Source organism: Eptesicus fuscus, chromosome 5, assembly GCF_027574615.1.
Source record: "Eptesicus fuscus isolate TK198812 chromosome 5, DD_ASM_mEF_20220401, whole genome shotgun sequence".
In the NCBI taxonomy this organism is placed as follows: Eukaryota; Metazoa; Chordata; class Mammalia; order Chiroptera; family Vespertilionidae; genus Eptesicus; species Eptesicus fuscus.
The window spans coordinates 23,428,841-23,453,311 of NC_072477.1; the positions used below are offsets into that span (position 1 = coordinate 23,428,841).

General features: G+C 41.5%; 1 protein-coding gene across 6 annotated transcripts in view; it reads right to left on the reverse strand.

Annotated features, from left to right (window-relative positions):
- PSEN1 (presenilin 1) overlaps positions 1–24,471 on the reverse strand; it is a 67,466-nt gene that overhangs the window by 23,247 nt on the left and 19,748 nt on the right. For 4 of the 6 annotated variants that reach the window (XM_054715940.1, XM_054715939.1, XM_054715941.1 and 1 more), the window contains 4 exons: positions 18,679–18,798; positions 12,422–12,675; positions 9,646–9,787; positions 5,461–5,528 (listed from right to left, as the gene is read on the reverse strand). In XM_054715940.1, coding sequence (XP_054571915.1) covers positions 5,461–5,528; positions 9,646–9,787; positions 12,422–12,675; positions 18,679–18,798 — 584 coding nt within the window. The remainder of the gene's footprint in view (positions 1–5,460; positions 5,529–9,645; positions 9,788–12,421; positions 12,676–18,678; positions 18,799–24,471) is intronic. The other 2 variants (XM_008138865.3, XM_008138864.3) reach the window with 1 other exon arrangement.

Here is a 24,471-nt window from a genome sequence, read left to right on the forward strand (position 1 = left end):
CTGGAGTTTGACCAGGAGGCAGGCCCAGGAGGTGAGGCCAGCCGGCCAACTGCCCTCGGCCCCTCCCCTCAGCTGGCCCCGCCCCCAATCGGCCCCCCACCCCAATTGGGGTGGACAGCCAACCTCTCCTGTCCCTTCCCCCTGGCCTCCCAGGGGGCCCAATCAGCCCAGATTGGGGTGGGCTGGCCAGACCCCACCTGTGCACGAATTCATGCACCAGGCCTCTAGTACCTTCATAAAATGAAATTTATGAATCCATTAAAAGACACAAAGACACACACACACACACACACACACACACACACACGCATGACACAGCTGCCTGAAAAAAAAAAATCTCATTTATGAAATAGTGAGAGAGCAATATATCGATATATAACTCCTGAAAGGATGCAGGACTTATCTTTAGATGATGGGAATCTGGTTATTTCTTTACTACTTTTCTCTTTATAATCTTGTGAAATAGGTGTTTTTTTTACAATGAATGTTTAGTCATTTTTAAAAACATGATTTCAGAGTGTGAGAGAGACAGAGAGAGGAACATTGATTTATTTATTGTTCCATTCATTGGTTGGTTCTTGTATGTGCCCTGACTGAGCATCGAACCCGAAACCTTGGCGTATCGGGATGACACTCTAACCAACTGAGCTACCCACGCAGGGCCATTTTTATAATGAAGAAAAATACTATTTTAATTGTGGGGGAGGGATTTCACCATCTATAACAGTGGTCGGCAAACTGCGGCTCGCGAGCCACATGCAGCTCTTTGGCCCCTTGAGTGTGGCTCTTCCACAAAATACCACGGCCTGGGCGAGTCTATTTTGAAGAAGTGGCATTAGAAGAAGTTAAGTTTAAAAAATTTGGCTCTCAAAAGAAATTTTAATCGTTGTACTGTTGATATTTGGCTCTGATGACTAATGAGTTTGCCGACCACTGATCTATAATAATATTTGGCCAGACGTCCTTCCGGACAAAGCCAGGGCTGCCAGGGAAGCCCAGATCCTGGATGCCTGCCGACGGCCGGAGGGAAGCCTGGGTCCCGGGTGCCAGAAGGAAGCTGGTGCTGGCAGCTGGGGGAAGGAAGGCCTACTCTTGCACGAACTTCGTGCATTGGGCCTCTAGTCTAAAAATAAAGAAATTACATGTAAAAAAGATGCCCTGGGTAAATGAGAAAGAAAGCACCTATTTAATTTAAGCACAAACTTGGGGTGCCAGAACTATCCAGAAAGATCATTTTGAGATTTTGAAAATTAAAAAAAAAACCAACTGTTGAAATTTCTGGACAATGTATTAAGTATGTCAGATATCCTAGCACTAAACACTCACCCCACATAAATTATTATTAATCTTTGACTAGGTAATACATGCATAACATACAAAATTCACATCATATACTATGAAAAGTAAGTTTTCCTCCCATAGTTCCCCTCTCCAAAGGAAAGCACTATTATAATTTCATGTGCATGCTTTTATGTTTTAATTTTTTTAAGAATATGTTTTTAGCCGAAACCGGTTTGGCTCAGTAGATAGAGCGTCGGTCTGCAGACTGAAAGGTCCCAGGTTCGAATCTGGTCAAGGGCATGTACATTGGTTGCGGGCACATCCCCAGTAGGGGGTGTGCAGGAGGCAGCTGGTCGATGTTTCTCTCTCATCGATGTTTCTAGCTCTCTATCCCTCTCCCTTCCTCTCTGTAAAAAAATCAATAAAATATACTAAAAAAAAAAAAAAAGAATATGTTTTTAGCCCTAACTGTTTGGCTCAGTGGATTGAGCGTCGGCCTGCAGACTGAAGGGTCCCAGGTTCAATTCCGGTCAAGGGCATGTACCTTGGTTGTGGGCACATCCCCAGTAGGGGGTGTGCAGGAGGCAGCTGATTGATGTTTCTCTCTCATCAATGTTTCTAACTATCCTTCTCCCTTCCTCTCTGTAAAAAATCAATAAAATATATATATATTTTTAAAAAGAATGTTCTTATTGATTTTTATAGAGAGTGAATGGAGAGGGAGATAGAAACATCAATGATGAGAGAGAATCATCGAATGGCTACCTCCTGCATATCCTCTACTGGGGATTGAGCCTGCAACATGTCATGTGCCCTGACCAGGAATCGAACCAACAACCTCTTGTTTCTTGGTTCAACACTCAACTTCTGAGACACACCGGCCAGACTCATGTGTATCCTTTTAGAGAGGGTCTATATCATATACACACTTTTTTATTAGACACAAATGATAGCATATTATTACACTGTTCTATACCAGGCTTTTTCCTCCTAAAATACTAATGAAGAACTTTCCACATTAGTATATCAGAGCTGCCACATTCTTTTAATGGCTTTATTGTATGGATGTACCATAATTTATTTAATCAGTTTTCTATTGATTGATATTTAGACTGATTCCATTATTTTGCCATTAGCAACAATTCTACAATTATTATCTCTATAAATTACTAAGTTCAGTGCATATACATTGAAAATTTTAATGGTTTTGCCAAACTGTTCTTACAAGTTATACACCAGCCTGGCTGGTATGCTCAGTGGTTGAGCATTGACACATGAACCAGGAAGTCACGGTTCATGGTTTCATCTCCAGTAGGGGGTGTTCAGTAGGCATCATATCGATTCTCTCTTATCATTATCTTTCCCTCTCTACCTCTTCTTTCCTCTCTCCGAAATACATATTTTTTAAAAAGTTATACACCAATGTGTGTTTGTTTGCAACCTTAACAGATTAGAATATTTATCCAACAATACTTAGTGATTATAATTATCTTTTAGTTAGTTCTGAAACGAAGTAAATGATCATTTTATCTCCAAATATTGATAATTTAACCATCTTTTACAAATTCTATTGCTCTTCTTTCTTTTTTTCTCTTATTTAGTTAACTATTCCCTCCAGAGCAATGGCAGACAATAGCAGTGAATAGTGATAAAGGAAATCCCCATCTTGTTCCTAACAGTACTAGGCATGCCTCTTGCTTCCCTATGAGGTGATAATGACCTTTAGATGAGATCCATACATTTTATTATGTTAAAGAAGTAATCATATATTTGTTTTTAAAAAGAATTTGATCAAGAAAAGGTCCTAAATTTCATCAAATGCCTTTTAGCATGTACAGAGATGATGGCTTAGTAACACAGTGACTTATATTGAAATCCTATCTAAAAAGAGATAATATGCAAATTGACCATCACTCCAACACACAAGATGGCCAGCAGGGGAGGGCAGTTGTGGGCGATCAGGCCAGCAGGGGAGGGCAGTTAGGGGTGACCAGGCCTGCAGGAGAGGGCAGTTGGGGGCAATCAGGCCTGCATGGGGAGGGCAGTTGGGGGGGACCAGGCCTGCAAGGGGAGGGCAGTTGGGGGAGGACCAGGTCAGCAGGGGAGGGCAGGTAGGGGCAACCAGGCCATCAGGGGAGGGCAGTTAAGGGCAAACAGGCTGGCAAGGGAGGGCAGTTAGGGGTGACCGGGCCAGCAGGGGAGGGCAGTTAGGGGCAATCAGGCCAGCAGGGGAGGGCAGTTAAGGGCAAACAGGCTGGCAACAGAGGGCAGTTAGGGGTGACCGGGCCAGTAGGGGAGGACAGTTGGGGGCAACCAGACCTGCAGAGGAGGGCAGTTAGGGATGACCGGGCCAGCAGGGGAGGGCAGTTAGGGGCAATCAGGCCAGCAGGGGAGCTGTTAGGTGTCGATCAGGCTGGCAGGGGAGTGGTTAGGGGGTGATCAGGCTGGCAGGCAGAAGCGGTTAGGGGCAATCAGGGAGGCAGGCAGGCAAGCAGTTGGGAGCCAGCAGTCCTGGATTGTGAGAGGGATCCCAGACTGGAGAGGGTGCAGGCTGGGCTGAGGGACACACACACACACACACACACACAACACACACACACACACACACATGTGCACGAATTTCGTGCATGGGGCCTCTAGTTTGCTAATAATGAAACAACCTTCCATTCTGCAAACAAATTCCACTTGGTCATAATATATTTTCCTTCAATGTATTTCTGAATCTTGTTTAATATTTAGTTATTCCTTTGATATCAATAAATAGAGTGGTCTACAGTTTCCTTTTACTTTATAATTTATAGGGGATTTTTGTATCAGTGTTATGCTGGCTTCATAAAATGATTATGGAAGCTTTCCTCCTTCTTCTGTGTTTTGGAACAGTTAAAATACTATTAGAATTTTCCAGTCCTAGAAGGTTTAATATGAACCCATTTGTGCCTGGTATTATTTTAATTGGTAGGTAGGATGGAAACCTTTTCAACAACTTTCTGCTGTTTTTTCTTTACTTCTATTTATATTTTCTATTGCTTCAGTGGCAGTTATCTTTTTTTTTTTCTAGAAAACCACCAAGTTCTTATAGATTCTCTCACTTGTTTCTTTTGTCTGTCCTTATTCCCACTGCCTCTATGAAACTCTTCCATTTATGCATTCGTTATTGTTTTTTTAAATCCTCACTTGAGGATATGCTTATTGATTTCAGACAGTCAGGAAGGGGGAGGGGAAAAGAGAGAAAGAGAAGGGAGAGAGAAACATCAATCGGTTGCCTCCCTTACGTGCCCCAACCCAGGATCAAACCAGCAACCTAGATGTGTACCATGACCTGAAATCAAACCTGCAACCTTTTTTTGGTATAAAGGACAATGCTCCAACCAAGTAAACCACCAGACTGAGGCAATTTATGTATTAGTTTTATTGCTTCTGTTCCTAATATAAGATCTATCCCAATGATTTACAAACTTGATTCTGTGTCACTGGGGTTAAGAAATCTCAGAGTCTCTCTACTCTTTTCAACAGATAGTTCTACTTTTTTCTATTTTATATGTGAAATTTTCAAATAAGATTTCATTTGAGAGAAAAAACAACTTATAAAACAATATAAAAAATGGAAAAGCAATTAAATCATGCATACACTTTCTTGATATCCTATTAACAATCTGATTTATAGACTTTTAAAATTTTTTTATTAAAGTAATTAGATAAGTTCTTCACTAAAAAGACTTAGAACTGATTATAGTCGTGAGTTCTTTCAGTTCTACTTATTATAAGCAAGGATCAATAAGAGAATATCCCTATTTATATTAACTTGATTTATATATACCAAGTATGACCGACATATGAAAACAATTATAATTTCAGAGTTATTTATCGCCAAAACCGGTTTGGCTCAGTGGATAGAGCGTCGGACTGCGGGCTGAAAGGTCCCAGGTTCGATTCCGGTCAAGGGCATGTACATTGGTTGCGTGCACATCCCCAGTGGGGGGTGTGCAGGAGGCAGCTGGTCGATGTATCTCTCTCATCGATGTTTCTAGCTCTCTATCCCTCTCCCTTTCTCTCTGTGAAAAATCAATAAAATATATATATAAAAAAGAGTTATTTATCAATAAAAGACATGGCTTTAAAAGATAGAGACCCCTAACAGAATTAATTTCTGAAAAATAGACCAAATATTTCACCACTTACCCCAAATAAATGAATGAGAAAAAGAACAGCAACAATAGAGATGAAATAATAAGCCAGGCATGGATGACCTAGAAAAGAATTTCAATATAAATAAGAGAGCCCATGACCCAAATAAATTGCAAATTACTTTCTTCAAAAATAGTATATTATTTCTGTATATGTTATTCTTTTCAAATGGCTAAACACATATGGCTTTGGGTTCAGTGCATTCTTTTTTTTTTTAATAATACATATATGTCTTTTTTAATTGATTTCAGAGAGGAAGGGAGAGGGAGAGATAGATAGAAACATCAATGATGAGAGAGAATCATTGATCGGCTGCCTCCTGCACACCCCCTAGTGGGGAATGAGCCTGCAACCCGGGCATGTGCCCTTGGCCAGAATTGAACCCAGGACCCTTCAGTCTGCAGGTCAACGCTCTATCTACTGAACCAAACCAGCTAGGGTTCAGTGCATTTTTATATAGAACTCTTTGGGTCTGAACAACTCATAATAGTAAATAGAAATTTCAGCAAGACATATAGAGACTCTCATTCCTTTGGAAATAGATAAAATTTTAAAGACAATGAATTCTAAAGTGCCAAATTATTAATAGGGTCAACAGTTGACATTTAAACTTTAAAGCAGCAATATTTTCAGTGGAGGAATTTTGTAGTGTTCCTGGAATAAATAATAAATTGAATGAAATAAAATAATTGACAAATAACATTCAATAAAATTGAAAATCAGCTATTCAGTTAGGTGACCTTTGCATGTATACATTAACTGTACAGAGAAAATAGGCTTTCTAAACTACATAACCATTTGACAAAAGAATATTCAGACTGTTAAGTTTCAATAAGTATTACAATGCTTTCTACATTTATTTTTCCATTATGAATGTATTATACGAATTCTTTGAATTTTAAGTCCCTCATTATCAGAGTACTATATAAATATTAGTCTCTATTACTCATGTTTAGTTTATTAATGTGAGAAATTGATCAGAATTTGATTTTCATAATCTACTAAAGGCCTGGTGCACGACATTCATGCACGGGGGGGAGGGCTCGTTGGGGGGGGGGACACGGGGAAGAGGGGGGCGTTGGGGGGGAGACGCGGGGAAGGGGGTGGTCCCTCAGCCCGGCCTGCACCCTCTCCAATCCGGGACCCCTTGGGGGATGTCCAACTGCCTCTCGCAATCCAGGACCACTGGCTCCTAGCCACTCGCCTGCCTGCCTGCCTGCCTGATCGCCCCTAACCACCTCTACCTGCCTGATCGCCTCTAACCACCTCTGCCTGCCTGCCTGATCACCTCTAACTACTCCCCTGCTGGCCTCATTGCCCCTAACCACCTCTGCCTCGCCCCGCACCTGGGACCCACGATTCCTTTTCCAGCCCATCGCAGGCACCCGGGATCCAGGCTTCCCCCCCTCTGGCCTGCTGCAGGCACACAGGACCCGGCTAGCTTCTCCCGGGCCAGCGCAGCCACAGGGGACCGTGGGCGGGCAGCTTTGCCTGGGCCACAGCCGCAGGCGCTGGCTGGCGCCCGGGACCATGGGGCGTGCAGCGTGTCCCTCTCCAGGCCGCAACCTGGCTGGTCCCCATTCCTCTCTCCCCGGTGTTGAGTGTCTGAGCTGTTATGGCGTGACAGTGTAAGGGTGTGACAACCATTTGCATATTATCTCTTTATTATATAGGATTACACAAGATAAAAATTTTAAATGGTAATTTTATGTAATGGGTATATTTGAGAAAATACTATACAACCTAAAAGCACGGAGTTTTTAAAAACAGAATAAGCATGATAAATTGTCAAGAACTTCTAACCAAAAGTGAAATTATTCCAAGGTGCACAGACCCATTATTTACTTAATTTCAATGAACTTTATTACTTAATGACAGAAGGAGCTACTTAATAACATTTCCAAACATCTCTCTTAACCAGAACAGATCAAATTGAACCCCGAAAAAAGGAGAGAAAGAAAATGTCCAAATCAGGAATATTGTTTTGTCTTCATTTTTTCTAAATCTCCCAACCTTAACCTCCAGATCAGTTGTTCAGATAATCAGACTCTAAGCTAGCAAAGTCTAGGTATGATTAGGATTTATGTTAATTTTCTCTTGTGGTTCTGTTTTGATCACCCAAGGTGATCTATGATTATTAATTCTTTTTAAAAAATTACTTTGCCCTAGCCAGTTTGGCTTGGTGGATAGAGTATCAGCCTGCGAACTGAAGGGTCCCAGGTTCAATTCCGGTCAGGGGCACATGCCCAGGTTGAGGGCTCGATCCCCAGTGGGGGGCCATGCAGGAGGCAACCGATCAATGATTCTCTCTCATCATTGATGTTTCTATCTCTCTCTCCCTCTTTCTTCCTCTCTAAAAGCAATTTAAAAAATTAATTTTGCTGCCTCTTTCTTTAAAAAACTTTATCAAATTTAACTTCTGGTGTTCTTCCACAAACATTCTATTATAACAAATTTTGAGCACAGCAAAGTTTAAAGATTTTTACAGTGAACACCCATGTACCACCTAAATTCTATACTCATGTTTTGCTACACTTGCTTTGTAACATTTCTATCCATCTCTCCTACATATCAAAGTAACCTGAAGATACCTGTACATTTCCCTCTAAATACTTCTATTTTAATAAAATATTCTAAAGGGAGCTCTTACTCTATTTCATCTGGAAAAAACAAAAGCAAAAAACAACAGAACTTGAGCAGAAAGGTATTTCCTTACTTGCATCATGCCCCTTCATACTCACAAGCCTCAGTTTTGAAATAATCTATAATAATAAAAGCGTAATATGCAAATCGACCGAAGGGGCAGTTGGGGGTGCCCAGGCCGGCAGGGGCCAGTTAGCAACAACCAGGCCTGCAGAGGAGGGCAGTTGGGGGTGACCAGGCTGGCGGGGGAGGGGGGAGGAGTAGTTAGGGGTAACCAGGCCAGCAGAGGAGGGCAGTTGGGGGCGACCAGGCTGACAGGGGAGGGCAGTAAGGGGTGACCAGGCTGGTGGGGGGGGGGGCAGTTAGGAGCAACCTGGTTGGCAGCGGTGGCAGTTATGGGCAACCAGGCTGGCAAGGGGGAAAGTTAGGGGCGATCAGGCCAGCAGGGGAGGCAGTTAGGGGCAATCACACAGGCAGGCAGGCAGGTGAGCGGTTAGGAGCCAGCAGTCCAGGATTATGAGAGGGATGTCCAACTGCCAGTTTAGGCACAATCCCTGGGATGGGGCCTAAACCAGCAGTTGGATATCCCCTGAGGGGTCCCGGATTTGAGAGAGTGCAGGCTGGGCTGAGGGGACCCTCCCCTGCACGAATTTCGTGCATCGGGTCTCTAGTTATACTTACATAGATGAACCGACAATTTAACCTTTTCCTTATGCATGAATTTGTTAGTGTTTCTTTTTTTTTTTCAATTATAATTTATGCTAGGATGAATATCCCAGGCTGCAAATATTTTCAGCATTTGTAATCCTTTCTTCAGAATAAACCATGAAAGCAAAATTACTGAATCAAAGTCTAGAAACTCTTTCTAATCATTATTGACACATACTGGTTTGTGCCTTCACAAAAAAAGGCTAGATTAATCTTTACCAAGTCAATAGGTAAAATATGTTAATTTGTTATTTTAATATGTATTTTTTGTTGTTGTTAATAGTCACTGGAGAATATTTTTTCCACTGATTTTTAGAGAGAGTGGAAGGGGAGGATAGAGAGAGAAACATCAATGTGAAAGAGACATATTGATTGATTGCCTCCCGCACATGCTCCTGACTGGGGCCGGAAATGAACCTGCAACCAGGTTTGTGCCCATGACCAGGAATCGAACCTGCGACCCTTTGGCAAGCTGTAGCTCCAACCACTGAGCCACACCAGCCATGGCTCAGACCTTTTTCTTTCTTTTTTTTTTTCTCCAATATAAACATACTTTTATTTTAAAAAGGGGGGGATTTAATCACAGATTCCTTACTTTAAAGAATATAATAGTTTCCAAATAAATTATCACCAATATATTTTTCCCTTTGATCCCCAGAGATATCTGTATTTTCTGCCTTTAATATTTAAGATTAATACCTAGATTAATAAATATGTCCTTTTCAGACCTTTTTCTTTACTAGACCAAGTAAAGCATAGATGCATAGATGGAGGGCCCAATCATAAAAAGAATATGGTGGAAAGCAAAGCTCTGTCTCTCATGCTCACCTTATAGCACCTGTATTTATATAGAGCCACCAGGAGAATAGTCATGACAACAATGACGCTGATCATGATAGCAGCATTCAGAATCGAGTGCAGGGCTCTCTGGCCCACAGTCTCGGTGTCCTCTGTGAATGGAGTATAGATTCTATAACAAAACAAAACACAAAGCCTCAGATAAGTGTTAATGGATAGATATACCAAGCCATATACTCTCTCCAACATGAGTTTTGTTTCCTTGATTCAAACGATATATCACTTTTGCCCATCTCATCAACCTAGTCAAGAAGTTTTAACTTAACAAAAATAGCTGTCAAAAATAGTGCTTCAAAATAAAAGAAGATATCTAAGATACAGGAGTTGTGAACCAGACCCTGACTCCATCTAGTGGATGCTATATCCTGAAATAATTACCTCAGCAAATATTCTTTCTCCACTGCTTCTTAGGATTTGCTAAAGAACCAGAATATGCCACAGAAACTACTGAGGATACAAGGGATTGTCAGCGGAAGTAATATGGCTTATAATTATTATCTTTCATCTTTAGGGTGACTGCAACTGGGGTTGTCTTGAGATAATGTCACATATTCATTTCCCCCTTGTTTCTCATTCACAAAAACAATTTTATTCTAGGTGCCAATGTTCCCAGCTAAAAGACTTTAGTTCTGACTCCCTTATAGTCAGGTGTGGCCATGAGATTAAATAATGGCCAATGAGTTATAAGCAGATACTATATTGTGTGGAACTTCTAAGAAAGGAGTTAATTCTGCTGAGATGTTTTATGTCCTTTTCTCCCCTACTCCTTCTTGCTTCCTGCTGTTTGAATGAAGGCTAGGGCTCCAGCACCCTAATAACCTAGAGCAGTGATCAGCAAACTCATTAGTCAACAGAGCAATGTATCAACAGTACAGCGATTGAAATTTCTTTTGAGAGCCAAATTTTTTAAACTTAAACTTCTTCTAAAGACACTTCTTCAAAATAGACTCACCCAGGCCGTGGTATTTTGTGGAAGAGCCGCATGTGGCTCACGACCTGCAGCTTGCCGACCATGGACCTAGAGTATAGACCCTGAAATAACCTACGGTATAGCAATAAAGAAGAAAGGAGCCTGAATCCTTGATGAATGTGAAGCCACTATTCCAAACTGATTGACCACCTCTGCACTACTCCATGAGAGATAAAACATGTATGTTATTTAAAGCAGCTGTTTTGATTTTCTATAATCAGATCAGCAAACTTTCTGCAAAGGACTAGAGAGTATGTATTTTTCAAGTTTTGTGGGTGATATGGCCTCTGCTGCAACCATATAAAAGCCATATATATCTCATATAAAAGCAGGCAGAGACAATATATAAAAGAATGGACGTGGTTGTGTTCCAACAAAACTTTATTTACAAAAATAGGTGACAAGGAGAGCTGCTCTGTGGACTATGACTTGCTAATCCCTGTTCTATAATATGTAGCCAAGCTAACTCTAATTAATACAGAGAATATTACTTAATCTCTTTTAGCTATTATTTCCATTATCTGCCGATACTCATTGTCATAGTCTTTCTTTCAAAAATTAATAGCTTGCCGAAACCGGTTTGGCTCAGTGGATAGAGCGTCGGCCTGCGGACTCAAGGGTCCCAGGTTCGATTCCGGTCAGGGGCATGTACCTTGGTTGCGGGCACATCCCCAGTAGGGGGTGTGCAAGAGGCAGCTGATCGATGTTTCTAACTCTCTATCCCCATATTTTTTTAAAAAAATGAATAGCTTGGCCCTAGCTGGTTTGGCTCAGTGGATAGAGCGTCGGCCTGTTAACTGAAAGGTCCCAGGTTCGATTCCGATCAAGGGCACATGCCCGGGTTGTGGGCTCCATTCCCAGTGGGGGACTTGCAGGAGGCAACCGATCCATGATTCTCTCTCATCATAGTTGTTTTTATCTATCTCTCCCTCTTCCTTTCTCTCTGAAATCAATAAAAATATATTAAAAAATAAAAATAAAATTATTTAAAAAAATTAATAGCTTGCCTTTCAGAACACCAAGCATTTTTTAAGATACTTGCCACTTTCAAATTCTAAAATACATTTAAAACTGGTTTGAGCCCCACTAGGGTCCTAGAGACAGAACTAGGTGACATAAGAATCAAGGGCTGACACCAACAGCACCAGAGAATCTACACAACAGTTCCCCAAGAGTAGAGTGCCAGCTTGTATTAATTCTTCATCCTTTCATTTAACAACTTTTATTACACACCTCATCCTGGAAACAAAGTGCTCTGAAAAGACTTATAGTACAGAAGGAAACCAGGTGTTGAATAAATCATGTAAATAAATTTGTATTTGTATATTGTTACAAGTGAAAAAGAACAGGTTTCTATAAGAAAGTTTTATTAGTAGGATCAGAGCCATTACATTGGGATTTAACATTTAAGCCAAGATCAGAAGGATGATAGGACTTAATCCACCTATATTAGAAAAAGAATATTCCAGGCAAAGAATAATGGGCTCAATGGCCCTGAGATGGGAAAGATTACTATTTAATGCTTTACTGGCTCATTACAAATAAATTCAGCCCTGTCTTAGTGACAGCATACAGGAAATATAATTCTGTAGCTTTCATTTTCTCTACTTAAAGCATCAAGTAATAAATAACGCCTCACTCTCAATTGCTTCTGACTGAAATAACTCTCTGGCCTTCATACTCCATCAGTGCAGAGGCCTTCAAGATAATGATGACATGCAATGAAGAAAAGCTATTCTGACCTTGAGAATAATTAAAAAAAAAATTCATACATACAACTGCCCATCTTTCCGAGTATAAAAGCTGACTGATTTGATGGTAGCCACAACCACCACCATACAGAGAGTCACGGGGACAAAGAGCATGATCACATGTTTGGCGCCATATTTCAGTGTCAGCTCCTCATCTTCTTCTTCATCTTGTTCCACCACCTGCAGTGTGTTACCCTGGGGTCCTCCATTAGACAATGGCTCAGGGTTGCCCCGCCTCCGCCTTTCATTGCTGTGCTCATGCCGTTCTCTACTGTCATTCTAAAAGCAAAAGAAAAACTTTTTCAATATGTCAGACTCTCAGCAGAAACAAGTTATTCTATATCAAAAACAGAAAATGTAACAGTCAGACCTGAGATTAACAACAGGCTCACGATTACTTGAGTTCTAAAAACTTGAGGTAAGAAAACCAATTTAAAAGAAGTGTGCAGTTAAGAAATCTAGATTATTTACCAAATTCCCTCAAGGAACCCAGGTCCTCTCTTTCACGTGGTTCTTGGCTTTCCTCACTCTCTCGTTTCATTCCTAACCTAATACAATTACACTCACCCTTTGAGGTTTGGCTTAAAACTGACACCTACATGAAAACTTTATTTGCTGCAGCTTCAAGCAGAAAAATCCCAGCTTTTCCAATTCATGAAGTGCTTTCTACCTGTGGTTTTATACCAGTTATACAAACAACTATCTCACCTCATTACCAATAAGACTTAACCCTTTGCACTCGCTTGCTTTTTTCTCAATTCCTGCTACCGATGCTAACCGTGTCGAGTCACACTCGACATCCGAGTACAAAAGGTTAAACTCCTGTATTGATGTATACGGGATCTCTCTCTACAATTATCTCAAGTATGCAATTTAAAAAAAAATCTTTACAGTGAGAAATTAGGCCTTAAGCAATTATAATATCCTTGCCCTGTTCCCACTGTGCCCTGAATAGAGTCGGGGACAATAATACTGATGAATTATGGAATGAAAGAACCTTTCTTAGATTCTACTTTTCTTGGGCTCTTAATCCAAATACCACTGTATTACTTTTATCCTTATCCTGGGTTTCTACTTTCTTATTCTTCAAGTTTGATTTCCTTTTTGGTATCCCTGTTCACGTCTAAACTCAGTTTTTATAAAGGGTAGAATGAATCTCAAGGGCACTAACAATAACAATAAAAAAAAAATCTCTATATATAAAAGCCCAGCAACTGGAACAGCAGAATGACCGGAATGATCAGTGGCTATGACACACACTGCGGCAGCCAACCAGCCTGATCTGGGCCCTGAGTGCCACCCGGCCCCTGATCAGCCCTCAATACTCCAATGTGTGTGTGTGTGGGGTCAACTGGCCAACCTCCCTCGGCCCCTCCCCCTAGCCGGCCCCATTGGGGCGGGCCGGCTGGACCCCACCTGTGCACAAGTTCATGCACCAGGCCTCTAGTGATAGATAACAGGAAAGATAACAAATACTCTCCTCCCTCCTCAATGATAAAAGATAGTCACTGTTGCTAAAAAGATGTAATCAGCTTGGTTGAAAAAGGGTTCTCTTAGGAAAACATGCCATTCTCCTACCTCATTTCTGACTACAGATATACCTAATAGAGTATTACCATTATTCATTAAAAATACATTACACATTTAATAATAGCTTAAAACTACAATGTACCAAGGATTGATATGTACTTTACATTTAATTCTCATAGATACCCCATCATCGCCACTTTATAGGTAAGGAAACAGCCACAGCCAGTGTTACAGAGTGGGTTTGAACCCAGATATGCTTTGACTTCAGAAATCAAGTTCTTAACCACCTCTTTTACTTTACTTTCAATATATTTATCCCACAGGTAATTAGGAAAATTGTATATTTCAGGTACTCTTCTGTGGCAATACAGAAGTTAATTAGATGCTTGCTATCCTTAAGAAGTTCCTAAGTTAGTTTTAAAATAGAATAAACATTATATTAGAGATAAAAATAAAGTGCTACAGGACTATAATTCTGTGTGGTCAAGAAAGACAATATAAAAGATACGATTTTTGAACAGAAACTTCAAGAGTGACTGTAAAAAAAAAAAAAAAAGTGACTGTAAGGTAAGTGGGCTCCAGGCAGAGACCACATGAACTGTGGCGCAGACATGTGACAGTGCCATACAGTCAACCAGTGAGTATTCCAGAGGTGGCTGGAGAACAGAGTCTGTCAGGGCTGGTGGAAGAAAAGGTTAGGAACGGTTGTAAAAGACCTTGTTTGCCATGCCAAGGACTTTAGACTTTGTCCGGTAGGCAATAGAAAGTCATAAAAATTGTCAAGGTTGAGGGAGTGACACATCAGATTATGATTTATTTGTAAGAAACTTGACTGAGTGGCGATGGAAAATAGGGATGTATAAGGCACATTTCAGAAACAGAATTGAAGGGCTTTGTGAACGGTCAGAAGGAGTCAGGATGACCCTGGAGGTTTCTAGCATAAGAAACTAGGAAGGTGATGATGACACTGACTGAGAATGGGAACACAAGATAAGCAGACTGCAGGAGGGAGATAGGTAAATGTAAAGTATTCACCCCAGGCAGGAAAGTCCAAAGGCAGTTAATAAGAATTTCAAGCTCAGAAGAGAGTTGGGGGAGGTCATTAGTTCCTATAGTTATGGAAATGAATGAACTCTCAGGGAGAGAGTATAGATGGAAAGTAGGAACAGTAGGCACTTATTGGTCATTAATGTAATACAACAGCTGTGGAAAGAAGAATATGCTAAGGATGTGATGTTTGTGACTAATGTTTAGCAACACAATTATGACCAACTTGACGGGTCAATAATGCACAAAATAAACTAACATTCAATTAATAATAAGTATATGGTATTTGATAATGTACAAAGCACTCTCACATATCTCAATCATTCTTTTTATATGTTGAGAAGTGTTAGTAGGTGAACACTAAAGCAACTTGTCCAAAATCTCACAGCCAGAAATCAGCAGAGACAGGAGTCAAATTCAAGTTTCTTGTTTCAAAATGTGTGTTCTTCCTTTGGCACTACAGCTGTCCCATTAGGCTATCTGAACAGTTTAACTGAGTAAGTCTAGCATGAAAGAGGCAATCATAACATGCTCATTCACATTACTCAACTGGATGTTCTGGTTTGTAAAGAACATTAGCCAACCTCGCCCTGCCCCACCCCCAGAAGCTGATATGGGAAACTAGAACACCGTTTAAGACACACACACACACACACTTCCTCTTTATAGGACTTTGGATACTATTTTAAAAAATTGACTATATGTTTTAATTTCATTTTTTAAAGTACAATTTATTTATTTAAACAGGTAAAACATTCATGTGGTTCTGAAATCTGAGTATAAAAAGGTGTACAATAATGCCGAAACCGGTTTGGCTCAGTGGATAGAGCGTCGGCCTGCGGACTGAAGGGTCCGGGGTTCGATTCCGGTCAAGGGCTTGTACATTGGTTGTGGGCACATGCCCGGTGGGGGGTGTGCAGGAGGCGGCTGGTCGATGTTTCTCTCTCATTGATTTTTCTAGCTCTCTATCCCTCTCCCTTCCTCTCTGTGAGAAATCAATAAAATATATTAAAAAAAAAAAAAGTGTACAATAAAAAGTCTCTCACTTAACTATCTACTTAGTTTCCTAATCTCCCAGGTTACTACTGTCTTTGTTCTCTGCAAATTCTATCAAAGTTTCTTCATATAAATACAAGCAAATATAATACATAGCTTCATTACCCCTTTTCACACGAACGGTAGTAGCTGAATAAATGCACTGCCCTGCGCTTGGCTTAACTATGTATCCTAGAGATTTTTTTACATCAGTACACAAAGAACATCCTTATTCTTTTTTTTTTTTTTTAGGTTATATGCAAATACACCATTTCTTCTTTTTTAAATGCTTTTATCGATTTTAGAGAGAAAGGGAGAGGGAGAGAGAAAAACATCCATGAGAGAGAAACATCCAACAGCTGTCTCCTGCAGCCCCCCCAGCCCACCCCTGCGCCTCCGCCCCCGGGAATTGAGCTGCAACCCAGGCATGTGCCCTTGACTGGAATGGAACCTGGGACCTTTCAGTCCGCAGGCCAGTGCTCTATCCACTGAACCAAACTGGCTAGGGCAGAACATCCTTACACTTTCTTTCTTTCTTTTTTCTTTTTTCTTTCTTTCTTTCTTTCTTTCTTTCTTTCTTTCTTTCTTTCTTTCTTTCTTTCTTTTTTTTTCCTTTCTTTTCTTTCTTTCCTTCCTTCCTTCCTTCCTTCCTTCCTTCCTTCCTTCCTTCCTTTCTTTCTTTCTTTTAATATATATTTTATTGATTTTTTACAGAGAGGAAGGGAGAGGGATAGAGAGTTAGAAACATAGATGAGAGAAAAACATCAATCAGCTGCCTCCTGCACACCCCCTACCGGGGATGTGCCCGTAACCAAGGTACATGCCCTTGACGGGAATCAAACCTGGGACCCTTGAGTCCGAAGGCCGACGCTCTATCCACTGAGCCAAACCGGTTTCGGCCATCCTTATTCTTAAAAACAATTTTTAATCATCTATATAGCCAGTATATAAAATGTCATTAATTTATTAGGCCAATCCCCTAATTACTGACATTTAACCTGCTTTGAACTTTTTGCCATTACAAACACTGCTGCAATCAGAATGCCCCCTATTAACTTATATCACGTGTGGGGGCGTATTTGTAGGATAAATTCCCTGAAGTAAAATTGCTGGGTCAAAGTACTCATCAGTAGAGATACTAATTACCCTCCCTATGAGTTGTATCAGTTTAAAGTCTCTGCAAAATAGGAAGAGTGCCTATTTCAACAAGTCCTTAATTAACAATCAGTGAATGCCAGGTACTCGGTGCCAAGAATATAGCATTCAACAAGACAGAAGAGGCTTCTGCTCTCATGAACTGATTTCAAGAGAGAGAGAGAGATAATAAGCAAGATAATTACAAAGTGGGATAGTACTATAGCAGGGTGATATCAGAAAGAATACTTGGGCCCTTGCTGGGTGGTTCAGTTGGTTGGAGCATTGTCCCAAGCACCAAAAGGTTGCTGGTCTGATTCCCAGTCAGGGCACATAACTAGGTTACAGGTTTGATCCCCGGTGGGGGCACGTATGGGAGGCAACCAATCAATATTTCTCTCTCACATCGGTATTTCTCTTTCTCTCAAATCAACAAAAACCACCACATATCCTCGGATGAGGATTTAAAAAAAATACATGGGATGCTTTTCTGAGGAAGTGACATTTGATCTGAAATCTGAAGGATGAAAAGATGTGAAAAGCTTACTGTACAATAAAGGATTAACTCAGCAGGTCAGGAGTGTCCAAACCCTGCACATGACAAAGAAAAATCTGGCCTTGTTCCTGGAAGATAACCTCTAAACCCTTTCAATATATTGCTTATGAAAAGTGTTTCTGTTTACATGAGGCCTTGGGCCACATTGCTAACAATGTGATCTATGGTGGGAGTCTTGGCCCATGTGGTAACTGCTTGACTTTGGGAAGAGCTAGAGAACCATGGTCAGCCATATCTATGTGATATCCAATAAAACTCCTGGACATTAAGGCTAAGTGCACTTCCCTGGTTGGCAATACTCCATGCACATGGTCACACTGTTCCCATGACTCCACTGGGAGAGGACAACTAGAAGCTTGTGCCTGGACCCTGCTCTATATTCCTTCTTCTGTTGCTAGTTTTAATCTGTATCCTTTCACTGTAATAAACTGGAAGAGTGAATATAACAGCTTTTCTGAGTTCTGTGAATCCTTCTAGCTAAACACTGAACCTGAGCATAATCTTTGGGAATCCCAAATATACCTGTACACTGAAAACTACAAAATACTGCTAAGAAAAATTAAAGAACAAAAGCAAAAATAGACATATGGAACCACATCAAATTTTAAAACCTCTGTGCATCAAAGAATCAACAGAGTGAAGTCAACCATGGAAGGGGAGAAAAATATTTGTAAATCGTATCTCTAATAAGGGGTTAATATCTGAAATATATAAAGAACTCCTACAACTCAACAACAAAAAGCCAACCCAATTTTAAAATGAGCAAAAGTCTTCAACAGACATTTCTCCAAAGAATATATACAAACTAGAGGCCTGGTGCACGAAACTCATGCACGGGTAGGGTCCCTAGGCCTGGCCAGTGATGAGGGCCGATCTGTGGGGCAACTGGCGGGGCAATTAGGGCTCCTGCTTGCACCCGCTTGGCCTGGCGCCGCCCGCTCGCCGATTGCCCCTGCCTTGGCCTGGCGCTGCCCGCTCACCTGCTCCACCATCGTGCCTCGGTCCAGCTCTCGTTGGGGCCCATTGGGGCCAGCAGCACCTCCACTGCCACCTGCTGCCAGCGCCACATCGCTGATGCCCGCCATGTTCCGTGCCGCCCCCTGGTGATCAGCACACGTCAAACTCCCAGTTGGTCGAACTCCCGCCCGTGGGGACAATTTGCATATTAGCCTTTTATTATATAGGAAGGATGGCTAACAAGCATCTGAAAAGATGCTCAACATTACTAATTATTAGAGAAATGCAAATCAAGCTATAATAAGATGCCATCTTATACCCATTAGGAAAGATGCCATCTTATAACCATTAGGAATGCTACTATAAAAAAACACACACAGAAAATAACAAGCATTAGTGAGGATGCAGAAAAATTGGAACCCTTGTGCACTGTGGTTACGAATGCAAAAATAGTGCAGCTGCTATAAAACAGTATGGAGTTTCCTAAAAAAAGAATTATCATATGATCCTGCAACCCCATTTCTGGGTATATATCCAAAAGAACTGATATCAGTATCTCAAAGAGGTATCTGCATACCTGTGATCATTACAGCATTATTCCTAAGAGCTAAGAGATGGAAGCAACTCAAATGTCCATGAATACATGGATAAAGAGCCCTAGCCATTTGGCTCAGTTAATAGCATGCCGCCTGGGGACTGAAGGGTTCCGGGTTTGATTCCAGTCAAGAGCACATGCCTGGGTTGTAGGCTCGATCCTCACTAGGGGACGTGCAGGAGGCAGACAATCAATGATTCTTATCATTAATGTTTCTCTCTCCCCCTCTCCTTTCCTCTTTGAAATCAATAAAAATACATTTTTTTAAAAAAACCACATGTGGATCAAGAAACTGTGTATACAAACAGTGGAATATTACTCAGCCTTAAAAGAGAAGGAAATCTTGTCACATGCTAAAACATAATACTAAGTGCAATATGCAAGTTACAAAAAGACACTGTAGCTCTCTCGGGTCCTCGTTTCCAAGATGACCAAGAAAAGAAGGAGTAACGGTCGTGCCAAAAGAGGCTGAGGCCATGTGTAGCCTATTCATTGCACCAACTGCGCCCGGTGCATTTGCAAGGACAAGGCCATTAAGAAGTTTGTCATTCAAAACATAGTAGAGGCCGCAGCCGTTAGGGACATCTCCAAAGCGATTGTCTTCGACGCCTATGTGCTTCCCCAGCTGCATTCCTGTGTGAGCTGTGCCATTCACAGCAAGGCGGTCGGGAATCGTTCTCGTGAAGCCCGGAAGGACCGAACACCCCACCCTGATTTAGACCTGTGGGTGCTGCCCCACGACCTCCACCCAAGCCCATGTAAGGAGCTAAGTCTTTAAAGAGTGAAGATAAGTTCTCTGGGGGAAAAATAAATGGAAATTGTACTGTATGATTCTACTTATATAAAGTATCTAAAGTAGTCCACCTCTGTGGATGGAGGTGAGCAAAGGGGGGCGGGGGAGGAAGGACACCTATAATAATGCCAACATTAAAATTTTTAATAAAAATAAAGTAGTCCAACTCAAAAAAACAGAAAGTATAACTGTGGTTGTTGGGGCTGTGGCTAGAGTGTCAGTTTTGCAAGTTGAAAAAGTTCTAGAGATCTGTTGCACCACAATGTAAATATAGATTAGTACTACTACTGCACTGTATATTTGCCCTACCAGTGTAGCTCAGAGGCTGAACATCAACCCACGAACCAAAAGCTCACTGGTTCGATTCCCGGTCAGGGCACATGCCCGGGTTGCAGGTTTGGTCCCCAGTAGAGGATGTGCAGGAGGCAACCAATCAATGTTTCTCTCTCCTCATTGATGTTTCTCTCTCTCTATCCCTCTCCCTTCCTCTCTAAAATCAATAAAAAATATATATATATTTTAAAAAGGATTTAAGAATCATTGTAAGATTTTTTTAAAAAGTCAAATATACAACTCTACTCTTGGATCATATTCTACTCTTAGGTATATGAATTATATTATACTCTTAGGTATTTACTCAAAATAAATAAAAACATATGTTGGCCAGCATGGCTCAATGGTTGAGCATTGACTTGTGTGTGATCCAGGAGGTCATGGTTTGATTCTCAGTCAGGGCACATGCCCAGGTTGCAGGTTCGATCCCTAGTATAGGACATGCAGGAGGCAGCTGATCAATGATTCTCTCTCATTATTGATGTTTCTCTCTCTCTCTCTCCCTCCCCCTTTCTCTCTGAAATCAATTAAAAAAAAAAAAAAGAAGCTAGACAAAAGGGTATATAGCGTATGATTTCATTCATATAAAATTCTAGGAAACCAAAACTATAGTGGCAAAAATTTGATTAGTTGTTACCTAGGGATGAGGAGTAGTTGGGGAGGGGCAGGAGGGAAAAATTACAAAGGAGCGTGAAGAAACTTTTGAGGGTGATGACTATGTTCATTATCTTGACTGTGGTGATGGTTTCAAGGATATATACACGTCAAAACTTATCAAATTGTATACTTTAATCCTCACCTGAGGTTATGTTTATTATTGATTTTAACGAGAGAGGAAGAGAGAAACATGGATGTGAGAGAGTAACATCAATTGATTCCCTCCTGCATGTGTCCCGAATGGGGATGGAATGCACAACCTGGGTATGTGCCCCAATTGGGAATCAAACCCACCACCTTTCAGTGCACAGACATGTTCTAACTGAGCCACACCAGTCAGGGCTAAGGCTACTTTTTTAAAAACGTTTTATTACGGAAAAATTATAAGAAATACTGTCAGCAGTGTGTAATGAAGCTCCGTGGGTTCACTCTTGGTGTTTTACATTCTATGGGTTTTGAAAAACGTGTAACATGTATCCATCATGCCAAACAGAATAGCTTCACTGTCCTAAAAATCCTGTCCTCTGGCCCTGGTTACTGTGGCTGTTGGTTGGAAGGTCGTCCTGTACACCAGAAGGTGGCAGTTCGATTCCTGGTCAGGGCACATATCCAGGTTTGGGTTTGATCTCCAGTTGGGACGCATGTGGGAGGCAATCCCAATGATGTTTTCCAAACACTAATGTTTCTCTCTCCCCCACTTCCTCTCTCTGAGATCTATTAAAAAAAAGAGAAAGAATGTTTTTTTTTAAAAAATCCTCTGTTTTCTGCCTATTTATTCTTCCTTTCATCCTCTACCCTGGCAACCACTGATCTTTTTACTGCCTCCATAGTTTTACCCATAAAGGCTATTTTCAAGGTTAAAAAAAAAAAGTTTAGTAGCCATCATAAATGACTTCATTTCTGTGGCAGAGGGGAAGGATTACTCACTATATAAATGTTGTACGTTTCAGGGAGGGCGGGGTCCTACAGGAAGTGGTACGTGGGAAGCGAGCTCCTACACTATTATGTCAGAGGCATCATTTTAATTCTTTCTCCCTTCCCCTTATTCCGGAACCTGATGCAAGTTTACGTCCAACCACCCAAGCCATGTGGGCCCTCAAGCAGGGCTAGTATTTCTCAAGCAGCAAACACTTGTGGAGGTATTTTTAATACAGTGTAGGGCCTGCCTGTTTTCTGCCTGCCTTTTAAAGGTTTGTTTCTGTAAATAAAAGAAATACTATAAACAAGTTTCCAAAAGCTTTTAAGTTATAAACCTGTTTATAACATAGAAAGTGAGTGTTCTAATCTCTGCCCCACAACATGAACATAGTGAGCAATTTTTTCAGAGCCTTGTTATGCAATGTGTTTCTGTTACTTAATATGTCAGATGCCAGTACATATAAATATACCTCAAACTTAAATATTATAATACCAGCATAGTAATAATTATGATTATTGACCCATGTATGTGCTAGGCACTATGCTCAGCACTGAAATTAGTTATAATTTAATCCTAATAATATTGTAAACTTCATTTAACAGATAGAGAAACTGAAGCTTAAGAGACCAGATAATCTGCCAAAGATCTGAGCATTGTGTGTGTGTGTGTGTGTGTGTGTGTGAGTGTGTGTGAGAGAGAGAGAGAGAGAGAGAGAGAGGTAGAAGTGAGTTGTGGAAAAAGTGAGTCAACTGGAGAGAGAGAGAGAGAGAGAGAGAGAGAGAGAGAGAGAGAGAGAGAGGTAGAAGTGAGTTGTGGAAAAAGTGAGTCAACTGGGTTGTTTGGGCCCAGGAAACAAGTTACAGAGGCAAAAGAAGGGCGCTAGGAGCTTGGGGGCAGGGAGGCATAGAGAATGCACCTGGGGTAATGGGGTAAGAGAGAGGGAAAGGCTTGGGTGTGCCAGAGTGAGAGAGTGCACTCTGGGGAAAGAAGTGTGTGGGGAAAGGTGTGGGCTTGAGAGAGAGAGCAAGAGAGCGAGAAAGAGAGAGAGAGAGAATGAGAATCTAGAGAAATTCTAATTTAGACAGTTTAGTCCAGGGGTCCTCAAACTTTTTAAACAGGGGGCCAGTTCACTGTCCCTCAGACCGTTGGAGGGCCAGACTATAGTTTTAAAAAAAACTATGAACAAATTCCTATGCACACTGCACGTATCTTATTTTGAAGTAAAAAAACAAAACGGCAAAAACACCCGCATAGGGCCAGCGAGCCATAGTTTGAGGACGCCTGGTTTAGTCAATAGATCCTATTATTAGCCATTACCTTAAATTACTGACTGGGTAAATCATAAGTAACATAAGATTGAGGTTATCTCCAAATTCTTACTATTACAAATAATGCTCCAATAAATATTCTTGTCTGTATTTCTTGGCACTCTTGTGGTAATGTTTCTAACTAGGATAAAATCCTAGAAGTGAAATGCTAGGTCAAAAGGTTGTGCATTTTTAGATTTAATTGCCAAATTGCCTACAAAGGGTACATGTATTGCAGACCCAATTGACTCCAAATACAAATTCAACTCCCATAAGAAGCACATGAGGATGCTTATTTTCCCTACAGTTTTAGTAGAAATGGTTATCAATCCTTGCTCACTAATAGGTAAAAAATGAAACATTATTTCTTTTTTTGTTGTTATTAATCCTCACCCAAGGATATTTCTCCATTGATTCTCAGAGAGAGTGGAGGGGAGGGAGAGAGACAGAAACATCGATGTGGATGTGTCTCATCCATTGGTTGCCTCCCTCATGCACCCCACTTGACCAGAATCGAACCTGGGAGCCTTCAGTCCACAGCCCGATACCCTATCCACTGAGCCAAACTGGCTAGGGCCATTTCTTTATCTGATTATTAGTAAGGTTGATCAACTAGTCTTTTTGTATATTTACTAGAGGCCCGGTGCATGAAATTCGTGCACAGGTGTGTGTGTGTGTGTGTGTCCCTCAGTCCAGCCTGTACCCTCTCCAATCTGGGACCGCTTGAGGGATGTCTGACTCACAATCCAGGACTGCTGGATCCCAACCGCTCGCCTGCCTGCCTGGCTGCCTGCCTGATTGCCCCTAACTGCTTCTGCCTGCCAGCCTGATTACCCCCTAACCACTCCCCTGCCAGCCTGATCGACACCTAACTGCTCCCCTGCCAGCCAGATTGCCCCTAACTGCCCTCCTCTGCTTGCCTGGTTGCCCCTAATTGTCCTCCTCTGCTGGCCTGGTCTCCTCAACTGCCCTCCCTTGCAGGCCTGGTTGCTCCTAATTGTCCTCCTCTGCTGGCCTGGTCCCCTCAACTGCCCTCCCCTGCAGGCCTTGTCCCTCCCAACTGCTCTCCCCTGCAGGCCTGGTCCCCCGCAACTGCCTTCCCCTGCAGGCCTGGGTCCCCCCCAAATGCCCTCCCTGCAGGCCTGGTTTCTCCCAACTGCCCTCCCTTGCTAGCCTGATTGCCGATAACTGCCCTCCCCTGCCAACCATCTT